Below are 14,413 nucleotides of genomic sequence, written 5' to 3'. Positions count from 1 at the left end.
TCGTCCATGATGTGTCCTCGAGCTTGGCAAACCCGCCGCGACGCGTCGTCAACAACATTTTCTTCTCGGCGCACCCCTACTTCGACATCACTGCGCCCATACTAACTCGGCGCCCTCTTGCGCTCGCGGCTCCACGGCGACTTCCTCGACACCGGCCACCCCAACTCGACATCGACCATGGCTTTCTTCGCACGACTACCTCAACCACGGCTCCACCCACGCTCTCGACTACATCGACAAATGACACAAAAGGCTACCGCCTTGCTTGAGCAACCTCGTCGGTTGCCACTCCAATCACGACTCCGCGATGCATCGATCATCAACCGTTACGACTGTAAGAGGGTGTCCGTCGGCTTGCCTTCGGATTCTTCTCCAGTCTCACCGTCTGCGTCGCTACCGTTGTGACTACGGGAGATGTTGAGTATAATGTTTATTAAGAAAGACGAGATAGACTAGGATTTGTTCTGGCTTATCTTATACTCCAAATAGATGATTGTACTCCTATATATATGCCCACGAGGCTCAAGCAATACAACAACGGACTATTCCACCAATCCCTCTCTCCCTTCTAACAATCTTGTTGTTGATTCGCGGACTACCTTACAATACACTGATCTCCAAATAACTATCACTAAGCAATTTATTACGGATCTGTTTCATTTGGTTGCCATTTCCCCTTCGCATGATAAAAAACTATCCATGGCCGAAAAATATTGCCATGTCCGCATGTTTTCTTCATCCTTCTTGCTCTCCTGCAAACATAAATAAAATATTTGGTACTTCTGTTTGAAGAAAAATATTCGGTAATTTTTACTGCTAAGTGCATAGATTAGCATGCTTTCACCCAATAATACTAATTGGCAAGATTACATTATGACATCCAAAATGGAATTATGGGGCTGTTTTGTTGGGCTTGGGCTGTGGCTTTCTGTGCCCTATAAGCCGCCCAACCAAATACCTTATTTAGAGTTTATGCAATATTTCAGAGTTTCATCTACCTACCTCGTATTTCTGAAGCAATGATGTCCACACAGATTTGCACTGTGCTGGTGTACGAGTTATCCCCTGCTTCAACAGGCTACCAGATATCTCTTCCCACAGAACCATTCTTCCTTTGACGGTTTGGAATTTCTCATTCATTTCTCCACGCAGCTGTATTAAGCTCTTAATTTCCTCGGGCTTCCACCTGTTCTTTCTTGAAGATTTGGCTGGAGCAGGAGCTGACGTGCTGGAATCCTTATCAATTATGCTGATCTTGCCGAGCTTTGGTTTGTTCCCTTGAGCTGAAGCATTGACAATTCTTGCAATTTTTACTGCTGTAGGGGACTTGAACGACTCCCAAAAATGATCCAATGTTTTAGGCTGATGTAAATCAGGAGAGAAGAATGATTCACCATTGGAGCTAGTCGTTGCATCGTCAGGTGTTGTTCTCATGACCTCAGGGATGCTCTCTGCAAACAATGTAATGACATCATTGGCACGAACTGATCCACAACTACATGAAATGTTGACAACTGAACTAACAACTAGTGTTTAAAGTTCCAGGGATAAACAAAGTAACATATCAAATACTTGCCGCTTCATACCTTCAGCCTCACGCTCTGGGTTCTCTGGCCGTGTTTTCTCATAGTCTACAAGACTCATATGCCTATTTATTACCTCTTCTGAGAAACCTACTGTAGTGTTCTCTGAAGCAACTACAATGACGTCAGGTCTCTTTCCACTGTACTTTCTGACCATTTTCCTCAAGATTTCAGATACCATTCGCTCCATGTGACTAAGTGGGCAATTCAAAGGACAGCTTGACAATGCTGCATGCGCAGCCTTGTAAAGTGCATCAAGTAGTCTCCCATTATCAAGCCATAGACACCGTGTTGTTATTTTAAATTTCCCTTTCAAGCCAGACTGTGGTGAAGCAGGTTTAGGTCGGAAGATCTCCATGCTGCAGGGAACAAATAATATGTTTAGCATTTTGGGGGTGCCTAAAAAGTAAAAACAAACACTGCATACTGTTTTATCATCTCAACAATGTTCAGATGCATTTTGGGGGTCCTCTGATTCACAACTAAAAACAACTTCTGCTGAAGATAAACATCATGACAAATGCCCCAAAACCGTGTGAGAAATTACCTGACAAAGATAATGCCATCAGATGCGATCCTGAATCTCTCATCGATGCAGAGATCAGTGGACGTTCCAAAAGCTTTGTCTCCGTCACTATACATTAACTATAATATCAAGTACATCATGTTAAGTTTCAGAGCTGTTAAGAGACAAGACAGAGATAGTAGGGTTAAATGATTCACCTTAAAGTCCTGCTTCCCTAAAGAAACAAACCCATTTGACAAAACCTTTCTGTTTCTTAGATGAGATACACCAAGCATCTCCCCATTTTTAATTACCTGCAATCAAAATAAGCAACTAAGAAATCCTACTAAATGCTAACATAATGGACAATATAAGGAGTAAGAACATGTCTATATGATGGCAATGCTAACAAAAAAAAACATCATGCCATCATTTTTAGTGTTAGGGGCGTAAAATGAGCAGCAGTACATTAAGTTTAAGGTTTGTCTCCCTTAGCATATAGTCATATACATCTATGGCACTAAGATACCTGAAGTCCCAAACCATGGAAGACAGATTACTTACAGTAGTGTGCTTTATGCCAGTTGACCTTCCTAGCAATTCATGTTCTTTGAGAAACAAGAGTTCCCCATGAACAGGCAAGAAATGCTGCGGTTTAACAATCTGTAGAACTTCCTCCTGGAAATAACAAATTAAAGACACATTATCTCCTCTAATCTCAAGTTAACATCAGAATTAAGAACATTTCACACGGAGATCTAGGCCTAATTCTATAGCAGTATACTCGCTATGTTACAAAAATGCATGACGTTCCAAAACACAATCTCCAAGATGCACCTTCGACTGTTCTTTTTTATATGTATAGTAAATTATGAAAATGATATTACTTTAAACTATTTTTATGAAACATCCAATGGTGCGTTCTACCAAGCAAAACAAAACTGCTTTCTGTAATCAGTTGGCAAAGACGGTGAAGTTTCAAACGGGGATAGTAGTAGTATATATTGTTACCAGGTACGAAAGCATATCAAAGAGCAGAAAGCAACACATGAGAAAAAAATTACCAGTTCATCGTGATAAGCATGCCCAGATGTATGGAGGCCAGCATCTTTACCCATAACAATTTTGGGGCCAAGGTCGGTGAGGCGATTTAACATCTTCATTACCCGGGACTCGTTTCCAGGGATAACCTGAAAATAAAAGCATATGCATGATGAGATTTGGCAATGCTATGCTCAAAGGAGAAACCAGTTGACCTACAACCATAAATACTACAACAAAGGTATGTTAGATGCTTTTCACCAATTCATTTGGCGCCCTTTCATGCATATTTGTTAAGAGGAATGATATTTCAAAAAATAAATGTGTACTAGAATGCTACAAAGCATGGACACGGCCAAAACTGCCAAATTGCCGTCCTAATTCGGTGGGACACGGCAATACGGCCGGACACACCGGAATACGCATGACCCCAGTATCCCCTGATTCTCGGATTAAAAAAAAGTAAAAAAGGAAAGACACGGCTGGGACACATTGGGGACACGGGAAGCCCAATAACAAACAGCCTTGGCCCAGTACAAACCCTATTTTGCAGGGTTGCACACACGCTCACCACAAAAGGACCGCTGCTCCCAACCGAACGCGCCGTCGCCGCCTGGATTCGAGCGCCGCCAACGCCTGGGTTCGAGGACCGCCGCCGTCACCAGGACTCGACCGCCGCCGCCGCCAGGACTCGACCGCTGCAGCCACCACCAGGACTCGACCTCCCGATGGCAACCACGCTCGAGCAGATAACCCCAGCAGCCTCTCCTCAACCTCTTCATCTCTTTCTCTCAGGAAAAAAAAAACCTCTTCATCTCTTTGCTCAATTTCTTGCTGTTGAGTTGCTGCTGCTTGCTTCCCATGTGGCCATGCAGTTGCTGCTTGCTCTTGAGCTGCTGCTCACTTACATGCTGGTGTCTGGTTGCTGCTTGATGCTAGGGAGCATGGCGTCTGGGAGCACCACTGCCAGTAGCCAATCATCCGTGAGTGAGGGTGAAAGTTACACCTGCATTTTCTGCTGTGTCTTCTCCAGTCTCTACTCTCTAATAGACTAACACTAGCATTTGATGTATTATGGAAGTTGCAATAACATGGGTCTCTCTAGAGGATCAATTAATTCAATCAAGCACTGACATCAGACAACAAATAGAAATGGGGCAGTATTCTGATCTCATCTTAGTTTCTCTTCTTCTTTTTTTGTTTTTAACTCTATATTACATGGCATGTTTTGATTTTTGTTATATACTCGCCATATCCCTGAATGGCTGTTTTTGGAAAATGCCGTATCCCGTGTCCCCGTATGTGTGTCGCCATCTTTCCATCCCCGTATCCGTGCTTTTTAGCTAGAATGTAATTAGTTGTAACACAATCATGAGAAAGTAAATTTTGTGTAACATAACCCACATATTATTGGATTAATACATCAAGGATCAAAGCTTAAAATTGGACAGTCAAACGACATCCTGCATCTCCAAATAGAGGGGGTACCAATTTTCTTCAGAAATTAAGAAAGTCATGCTCAAGAAAGCTGACAGAGTCAAGAATGCACACGGAGCAAAAATATATGACTCCGTTCCATCTGACTAATCTCAAAGGTTCTTGAAACAACTCAATGATACTACATGAGCAATACCTTAGCTGAATAAAGAAGGACGTCCTCTTTGGATAGTTTAAGAGCATGGCTCCCACCATAAGATGCGAGATTCAGAGCCGCACGTGGCTCTGCCTGGACAAATTTTATACAGAGATGCAAGAATTATAAGAATGTGAATGACCAACTGATTCTGAGGCCACTTAGCCTGTAACTCTTACCTGTGAACCTGTAGTAACGACTAAAAGATTTTTAGGGTCATATGCATCCATGTCCTCTGCCTTAACCTGCAGAAAGGTTCTGAAATTATGAACACCACTTTGTTGCATCATCATGTGGGATATCAAAAGACTGCTGGAATCTACTACTGACACAAACCCTAATTACCGAAAAGTAGATAAAAGTAAACGACAATATTCTTCTCTGCTTTATTGAGAGGGGTCAGCCCCTTTATATAGTAGTGGTAGAAACTAGGGTTCTACCCGGTCTATGGCATAGCCTGTAAGGAAAGGAGGGAGGAGGTCGGAGGAGATTGCGCAGCGGCCGGCGGCTGGGCGCGGTCCTTGAGGCTGGTGCGACGGCGGCGGACGCAAGAGGCGGCTAGGGTTTAGGTCTCCCGGCTCCTTAAGGGAAGCCGAGCAAATATTGATTGCTTCTTGCTTAATTCCAAAAGGAGTCTTACAATCTATATTTATAACCTAGATAACTTGCATAAGAATTAACCTAAGATAACTTGTGGGCTAAGATTGCCCGGTGGGCCTAGCTAAACCGGCCATAACACTTCTCCCCGCCTGCACAAACAGCTCGTCCTCGAGCTGTAAGGTGGGGAAGCGCTTGCGGAACTCCTCGAGGCGATCAACCAGCGTCAAACACCTTCTCGACAGCTGGGGCGGCCAGGTCGGCGGCGACGGCGTCCTCCGGAATGTAGTCTGCAACCTCCAGGTAGAAGAGTCGCGGGCAGGCATGGCCGGGCGTGTAGGGCTCGTCGCAGTTGAAGCACAGCCCTTGGCGGCGACGCTCGAGTAGCTCGGCTGAGGTGAGCCGGCGGAACGGGCGCGCCGCGGTCGCGGCGAGGGGTGCCGCAGAAGCCTGCGCAGGCCGACCCTGCGCGGAATCCGGCCCGGGTAGCGACCCAATGGTCCGGGACGGTGATTCGAACACGTGGGCGTAGTACATGGCCGACTGGAGATCCTGGGGTCCCCGAAGCTCCACGTCCACGCGGGTGTGATCCGGAAGTCCACCGACAAAGAGGTCGGCCCGCTGCTGCGGCGTCACGCCCGACGCATGGCATGCCAGGGCCTGGAAACGGTCGGCGAAGTCCTGCACCGTGGAGGTGAAGGGAAGGCGGCCGAGCTCCACCAGGCGGCTCCCGCGAACCGGAGGCCCAAAGCGAAGGAGGCAGAGCTCGCGGAAGCGCTCCCAAGGGGGCATGCTGCCCTCGTCCTGCTCGAGGGCATAGTACCAGGTCTGGGCTGCACCGCGGAGGTGGTAGGATGCCAGCCAAGTGCGCTCCGACGCGAGCGTGCGCTGGCAACGGAAAAACTGCTCACACTGGTTGAGCCAGTTAAGCGGGTCCTCCGTGCCGTCATAAGTGGCGAAATCGATCTTGGCGAACCGTGGCGGCGTCTGGGTCGGCGCGCCATGGCCGACCGGCTCGGCGGTGCGGAGCAGTGATGATGACGGTACCCGGTCAACGGTGGGGAGGCCGTCGTAGGCCCCCGTGGAGCTGGACGAGGCCCCAGACTGCAGCGTGGGTACCGGTGGGTCCACGGCCTCTGTGTAAACTGGCGGTGGCGATGTCCCGGTTAGCCAGGCCGGGATCGGGGACGGTGACGGCGGAAACCAGATCTGCTGGATCGGAAGTCCTCCAGGTGTGGACTGGCCCGGTCCGGAGCTGGGCGGTGGCGATGGGAGCTGGACCGGCGCGGCTGGGGCCGGCGCGGGCCAGTGCGGCCACTGCGGCGCTGGGGCGGGCGCGGGTGGCGCCTCGAGAACCGGCGCGGGCCACTGCGGCCAGGACGGCGCTGGGGCGGGCGGCAGCTGGAGCGACGGATGGGCCCCGGCGATCGCCGCGGGTACCGAGTACCAGGGCAGGTGCAGCAGCGGCGGGGGCCCGCCGGTGTAGCCTGCCTGGAACGGCAGCAGGGGCGTCCCCCTCGGGCCCGACGCGTTCTGGATCGGCCAGTGCGTCGCCGGGTGGCTGTAGGCGGGGGCCGCAGCCGGCGGGGTGGTGTGCGGGCCGGCCAAGTACAGGGAGATGCCCTGGACGGCCGTCATGAGGTCCCGCAGGGTGCTGGTCATCTCCTCCGGCGTGAAGACGGAGGTTGTCGGCGGCACGGAGGTGATCGAGGCCGGCGGCGTTGGGGACCCGGCAGTGGTCATCGGGGCGGTGGTGATGATGGGCAGCGACAGCGTGGGTGTTGATGACGACATGATCGAACCCGAGTCTTTGGATACCAAATTGGTAGAAACTAGGGTTCTACCCGGTCTAGGGCGTAGCCTGTAAGGAAAGGAGGGAGGAGGTCGGAGGAGATTGCGCGGCGGCCGGCGGCTGGGCGCCGTCCTTGCGGCTGGTGCGACGGCGGCGGACGCAAGAGGCGGCTAGGGTTTAGGTCTCCCGGCTCCTTAAGGGAAGCCGAGCAAATATTGATTGCTTCTTGCTTAATTCCAAAAGGAGTCTTACAGTCTATATTTATAACCTAGATAACTTGCATAAGAATTAACCTAAGATAACTTGTGGGCTAAGATTGCCCGGTGGGCCTAGCTAAACCAGCCATAACAAGTAGACATATCTATGTGTCCATTAACTCAAGTTATGTTAGAAGGAATTCGTAGGCCCCTTTAGGTGTTTTCGCATGTAGATATCGCTTGCTAGTTTGCGCGCGCACGCACACACACACACACACACACACACACACACACACACACACACACACACACTTTTCTTTTTGCCACAACAGGGAGCTAACTGAATTTTATTGAGGTAAACACAGTACATGGGTTAAGGAAAACAGAAAGGTGTTCACTTGGGCAGAACACAGTCAAGCATCGAGCTACTGTAGGAGCTGCTAAAACTTCTGCAACTAGCATTCAAGCCCCTTGAGTATACTGACAGGAGCGCCATACAATGAAGATAAAGTAGATAGCTGAAAGCAGATTGTGCTGACACAAGAACATCAATTGAACAGATCGCCAATAGGCAGTAAAAAGAGACAGTTCCAAAACTGCATCATTCACAACAATCACAATAACAGTTGAATAAGTAACTTATCAAGTAAGTTGCTGCATACCAAGGTTGATGGATCCAGTGGTGCCTTTCCATCCCTAAAAGCAGCCTCAAGGTACGTCCGCAGTGACATTCCAACAAAGACCTGTTTCAGTTTACCAAAACCACAGACTAAGAAACTATGAACTACAAAAATCATCAAATTAAACGAGGTGTGGTGTAGTCTGTTGAACTAAGACTCAAAGATTACCAGCCTTCGACCAGTTAAGTCTGCAGCAGCTTTGATGCTCCCAATGCGATGTATATTTGAAGCAAATTGTGTTGTAATTACTCTTCTCCCTTTTGCTTCTGAAACATGACGCAACAATGAACTAGCGACAACAGATTCACTGGTGGATCTTCCAGGGGACAGAATATTTGTTGAGTCGCTCATCATCTTGAATTGAGAGAAAAAACAGAAATATATAGTTAGGATCATACAAACGAAGAACTTCTTATGCCAGGTGAGACCTGGCTCAACACTTCTTTAGTTTTTAAATATTTGTAGTTCTTTTTTCATAGTAAATGTGTAGCTTTAAATATAAGGTCAAATTTGAAGTTTGACCAAGTTCACAGAGAAAAATATCAAGGGAAACACTTTCTATCTATAGTCTGATACGAGGACATCCTCAGACCACGCGTAAGCCGTTGATTCATGCTTCATCTCACGGCCAAGAGATCACAAAAGAATCATCTTTTAATGCTCCTCCAGTTTTTCACGCAGTACCTTCCCGTAATCCCTCGCCCCGTTATCTTTCTCCCAAATCAATCAGCACCGCTTTTCTCTCTCCTACCTCCGACCTTCCTCTCCATCGGGGTCATCGATCATCCACCCCGCCGCCCCTCTACTCTCTGCCAGAGGCATCCCTACCAGAGGTTGGATCCCTGCCCCGTCCTACTTCTTGACACGCCCCCGGGCTACTGCGCACGTTGTTCTCCATGGTGTCATCGACGAGCCCACATCCCCGTCGTTCTCCAATGTTCACCTCCGACACAGGTAGCCCTCTTGCCAGATTATGATCCTCCGTCGCGTATTTGCAGAATTTAAGTGGCTTGGAGGCACACCAAGGGTGAGATCTGTGTTAATCTATTTAGATTTCTTCCCGCAAAAAAAATCTATTTAGATTTCATGTACTTGCAGAATTTCAGTCAATGTAAGATAACAAAACCTCTGAACCTTCAATCACGGTAGTAAAACATTAACATATGCGCTCCTCACTATTTTGCTGGTCACGTCACTTTGATTTGATTATGTTATGACTGATTCTTATCATTTTATGTGCTTGATGAGCAGGTGGCCGTGAGGCCCATCCCAGTAGGGGGCCTAAATAAGCATCAGGGAATCACCAAGAGACAGGAGATTGCCTCCTGTACCTCAAGTGCCATCCCTTCTCGAAAGCGATGGGAACGCGCCCGGCCGGCTGCACGAAACAGTGCCTCACGTCCTCAGTTTACCTAGCTAGGTTTAATTCGATATATTCGGCTGACCTATGTTTGTTGTCAAAGTGGTCCTCGGCTAGTGGTGCAGCTGCAGCGCCGCTCCATCCATGTCAATCCTTCTTGATGCTGCTAACCACGGTGTGATAAAAGTCCACCATAGAAAGGAAGCACGGATACAATCACAAAGAAACACAACCAGCACAGTAAGGAAGCATGACTACCATGCACGTCCAGCATTGGGAGCATGATTACCATCGCAACGAAGCACGGCCAACATCGAAAGGAAGCATGGTTTCCGTCTACCCGACGTTGTTTGTAGATGCCATGTTATGTTTTATGGAAGCACATTCTGAATTTTTTGGATGCACATTCTTGTTTCTTTGGAAGCAATAGTCCACTTTGTTTCAAACCAATGATGTGCTTTGATGGTAAATAAGTCTGCTTGGAAACAAACATCCTTGGAAGCAATTTACTGGTACATTGGAAACAATTATCTGGTCTTTTGAAGCATATTTCTACTGCATCACAACATCAAAAAAATACACTCACGCATCCATGCTGGCTATGCCGAAGTAAAATTAGTGACGTTACAAAAAGAGATGTCAATTTTTCCTACCAAATGAATTTGTGTTTGTGTATACTCATGTCGTTGATCCACATAATTTCCATTGCGAAGCAAATGTTTCCATAAAAAATGTTTCCAAAGCATCTAAAATATGGTACCACAACCTTGAATAATGCTTCCTTGAAACAGATATCAATCACACTTCGAATAATATGTTCCCATCGCACGATGCTTCCATCAACTTACCAAAAAACATAGTATACACAAACATTTAATTTCCTTACTTTGTTTGTTGGAAGCAAATCTCTAATATCTGTGAAGCATTGATTTCTGTATTTGTTCATTGGAAGCAACAGACTTACCAAAAAGAAAAAAGAAAATGGAGTATCTAACGCAATTTCCAGGAAGCATTAACTTCTATATTTATTTGGTGGAAGCAAATCACGATTTACCAAAACTAGCAGTAAATACAGCTAGTAACATTCATCCGGCTCAATCCGACGCTTCAAAAGAATTCAATCGTATGGTGGGGGACTAGTCTGATGAAACCTAGTTGTCAGTAGTCTGATCGCTAGTGGTTCCCAAATATCAACATCTAGAATACCATATTATTGGAAAATTTTACAAAGTTTGACTTAGGAAAAAAAATTATATGTCTTTACATTTTGGCAATGAGGGAGTATCTTTGTACAATATTGCATAGGTGAAATATATGCCAAAGACCTAAAGAATTGGGAAAAAAGGTACAGATCTTAGTCAATAGGGATCAACTTACCAGAGTAACACCTTCTTTCGAGAGCTCCTCCAATGCTTCTCGGTCGAATATTCTCCCATCCACTGGTGATTCATCAATCTTTAATTGAAAATAAGTTAACCAAACAGTCCAGTTAAAGAACATAGTGTACAATTATTGCTGATATAACTTACTTTCCAGTCACCAGTATGGAAAATTGTGCCATCACCACAACGAAGCACTAATCCACAGCAGTCAGGAATTGAATGAGTTACACGGATAGGTTCCACTTCAAATGGACCAGCCTGAAACCTATTTCTAACTCTAAAACTCTTTAGCCTGGATGAGAGAAAAATCCCAAACTCCTTCAAACGCTTCTTTATGAGCTGCCCAAATATGAATAAATTCATGTCATAACTTTTGAAGATTTGGCAGAAAATATACAAGTAATAATACATCAACATCATGAAACATGCAAGCAGTGATCAAACAATTGAGTGTTACCTCCATCGTAAAAGATGACGCAAAAATAGGTGTGGTCGAATCCAGTGCAGGAATAACCTATCAGCAGAAACGATGAAGGGACAGCTGAGCATATTCCAAAGGTGGATGCAATTGGAAGCTAAAAAGGCTCAGAAATATCATCTCAAGATATCAAGTTAGCAGTGTCTATGAAAAGCAACATGTAAAATAACAAAAACGCAGAAAAAGTGTATACACAAGAAGAGCTAACCAGATGCCAAACATTGGCATGCTCGTGTATAATTTAAGTGTGCCCTGTTTGAACAAGCCCTGCCCAAATTAACTCAAAGAAAAACTATGGTATTCACAAAATAAAATTATGTGACTTCTTGTCCAAGTCATACATCTAACATTGAGATAAATCAAAATCGATCTAAGCCTTGAAAGCAAAGATTGTTAATGATGGAATAACTATTTCCCACTCAATGCTCTAGAAGAAAAGATCAAGAGTACTTCCTCCAAATTAGAAGATCTGGCATAACAAATACTAGTGGTGCCACATGATTTTCCTCATAAGAACACTTGACATGTGGCATCATGTTGACAGCTCTTGGATTTAATTGCCACTGGAGCTATTTCTGAAAGATGTTATTCAGCAAAGGGAAACTTTGGCTCAGGATTGCATGTATTATACAACGAAGAGGGTGTTCTATAACAAAACTACCTATCTTTGAAGTTTGACAATTAAGACATGTTGCGCATGAAAAGAATGAGACTGTAAACAAGAGGTTCTAACTTGTCAACCAGGGAGTTCCATTGTGCTATTGTGACTCAAAATATGATACAGGACTGTTAGTTTCCATATCATTATCACATAATTAAGTGAGCGGCAGATAGCCAAGCAAGCATAATAAATGTTGTATTAGAGTAACAGAAGAATTATTTACCCAAGGCAACGCACCGATGTGATCTTCATGGCCATGTGTAATAATAACTGCTTCAATTTTGTGGCTCCATTTCTTGATGAAAGTTGTGTCGGGAATAATCTTTTGCACACCAAACTCGTCGTAGCTGACATAAGTTCAAGTAAAATGCACTACGTCAAAATTCAGCACACGTGTGGACAGGAAACAATAGATAATGACAGTTTTCCTCCCGGCCTCCGGACGAACTAAGGATGCATGCAGTAAGTGAACAGGAAATTCTATACATGCACATTATACACGTCTACCTAGAGAATCCGCATAAACATTTAAGTCCTTGTGAAGCAGTGTGATTTACAAGAGAAGCAGTTGTTCATCAAAGTCCTCACTTGAATATGGTTTCTAAAAATGTGGTCAGAAAATGCATTATAAGGATGACACACGCAGAAACAGATTAGCAAGCTACAGGAATGCAAGTATGAAACACATACTCTGGGAACATAACCCCTGCATCAATCAGGATATAACGGTCATAGTTCCCGACGAGCATGCAATTCATGCCGATTTCCCCAAGGCCGCCGATTGGGAGGACCCGGAGGGGCGGACCATCCACCCCTTCGTAGAACTGCTCCATCTTTCGCTTGACTGAATCTTCCATGCTCTTAGTAGCACCCTCGGTTCTCCGGAACCTTCTACGGGGTATTCTAGATTCATGAGACCCTGTGAGATATAAGGAGGAGAAGCGCATTGATAGGCCGATTTCGGGCGAGAGAAAGGACAGGTTCGTCAACAGGGGATGAAGGTTCAGAAAGTCGAGACATTTACCTCTGCCGGAGGGAGTTGCGAGCACACAGCATGATATGGAGGTGGGTGCGGAGGCAGAACGGCGGCGAGCGGAGCCGCAGAGGCACAGAGAAGAGAGGGAGGCGAGCGCGACCATGGCGGCGGCGTGGGCGGGGGTGGGATGGGGGGCGGAGTGGAGTGGAGCACAGACCGCGAGAGAGCGGATGGGATAACGGAGGTGCCGTGGTTGGGAGGTTAATGTTTGGATCGCGGCCAAAGTGTAAGAGCACCGAAAAAGCGCTGTCTCGAGCTGAATCGGCGTTTACCTTCGGCGCAGGGGCGATTATGTTCCCGCTCCGGCTCCCAGGTCGCCCTCAAATTGGCGAAAACTCGAGGCAACCTCGGTGATTTGGTTTAAATTTGTACAAACACAGACACAAACTCGACGATTTTCATTCAAATTTGTAAAAAAACAGAAAACAAAGTACGCCTACTACGCCTAGCCCTACTATGCCGTTGCCGTCGCCCGCCTTCTACATGCCGAGAAGCCTATAGAACCGGGTGTAGTAGTTGTCGTCGTCGTCGCCACCGCCGCCCTACGTTCCGTCGGAGCCGCCGCCGTCCCTGCAGCACTTCTGACCAGGGTCGCCGACGCGCCGGGGGTTGGACGGCCCCGACGCGTCCTCGTCGTCGCTGTCGAGGACGACGACGCCGCCCTTGTCGCGTTCGCGGCACCGGGCCTTGATCTCCACGTAGGCCCGGGCTGGCGCTCCACCTGCTCGCGGACATAGTCCGCCTTCGCCCACTTGAGGACGGTCTCGTCGGCGGCGGCCATCTCCGCGTGCTCCTTCTTGACGTAGCGCAACCCCAGCTCGGTCTTTGACCGGACGAGACGGAGGGAGCGAGGGGAGGGGCGGCCGCCCTCGTTGATGACTAGGGCGCCGCTACGGGTACGGTGCCCAAGCGGCGTCTCCTGCAGCTCCGTCTTGACGGGGCGGAGCACCGGCGACCTAGAGGAGAGCGAACGGGAACCCCACGATGAGAAGGTCGCCTCCTCCATTCACCGCGGCGTTGAAGAACTACCGCGGCGGCGAGAGAAGGACGGGGCGCTGGGTACTCGAGGCGCGGCGTGTTGCCGGTCTCGATGTGGTCGAGGACGCCCTCGAGGGTGCGGTCGGGCACGCCCCACCATTCGCGCCGCCCGTTGGCGTTGAGGCGGCCGCGGGGAATGGTGCCGTTTGCGGAGGCGACCTGGTCTTCGTGGCGGCGGTCGAAGTACATCGTCCACGGCGTGTGGCTGTCGGTGGCGTACCTCGGCTCTTTTCGCTGCGCCTCCGACAGCGACGAACGGATGCGGTCGATCTCGGCGCGCCGTTCAGCCCCGGTGGGCACTGGGGGCACCGGGACGCCGCCGGCGCTTAGCCTCCACGAGCCCGGCACCCGCATGTCTGGGCGAGCCGGGTAGTCGGCCTCGTAGAGGAGGTGATGTAGGGCAGAACCCTAGATGCCTGATCTTTCACGA

At 47.8% G+C, this 14,413-nt stretch overlaps 1 protein-coding gene across 3 annotated transcripts; it reads right to left on the bottom strand.

Annotated features, from left to right (window-relative positions):
• Window positions 1–458: 458 nt before the first annotated feature.
• Window positions 459–13,122, bottom strand: EMB2746 (RNA-metabolising metallo-beta-lactamase family protein). 3 transcript variants are annotated; one of them, XM_048678081.2, is made up of 18 exons: window positions 12,934–13,122; window positions 12,600–12,828; window positions 12,133–12,256; window positions 11,228–11,284; window positions 10,918–11,109; window positions 10,766–10,843; window positions 8,197–8,382; window positions 8,011–8,091; window positions 4,942–5,007; window positions 4,763–4,855; window positions 3,153–3,278; window positions 2,653–2,766; window positions 2,307–2,402; window positions 2,131–2,228; window positions 1,587–1,942; window positions 1,395–1,451; window positions 1,003–1,283; window positions 459–752 (listed from the first exon to the last, which is right to left on the bottom strand). In XM_048678081.2, exons 1-18 carry the CDS (start codon window positions 13,046–13,048, stop codon window positions 657–659), a joined length of 2,445 nt encoding a protein of 814 aa, XP_048534038.1. In that variant the 5' UTR covers window positions 13,049–13,122; the 3' UTR covers window positions 459–656. The 3 variants fall into 3 exon arrangements, with proteins under 3 accessions (XP_048534038.1, XP_048534037.1, XP_048534039.1); XM_048678080.2 differs by having other exon boundaries at window positions 1,003–1,451; window positions 12,934–13,117; XM_048678082.2 differs by having other exon boundaries at window positions 1,003–1,451; window positions 12,147–12,256; window positions 12,934–13,095.
• Between the last annotated feature and the right edge of the window lie 1,291 nt (window positions 13,123–14,413).

The sequence above is a fragment of the Triticum urartu genome, chromosome 6A (genome assembly GCF_056163025.1).
Source record: "Triticum urartu cultivar PI428250 chromosome 6A, HENAU_Tu73, whole genome shotgun sequence".
Classification (NCBI taxonomy): domain Eukaryota; kingdom Viridiplantae; phylum Streptophyta; class Magnoliopsida; order Poales; family Poaceae; genus Triticum; species Triticum urartu.
The sequence above is the reverse complement of the archived record's forward strand: the minus strand, read 5'-3'. Positions and strand labels throughout refer to the sequence as shown.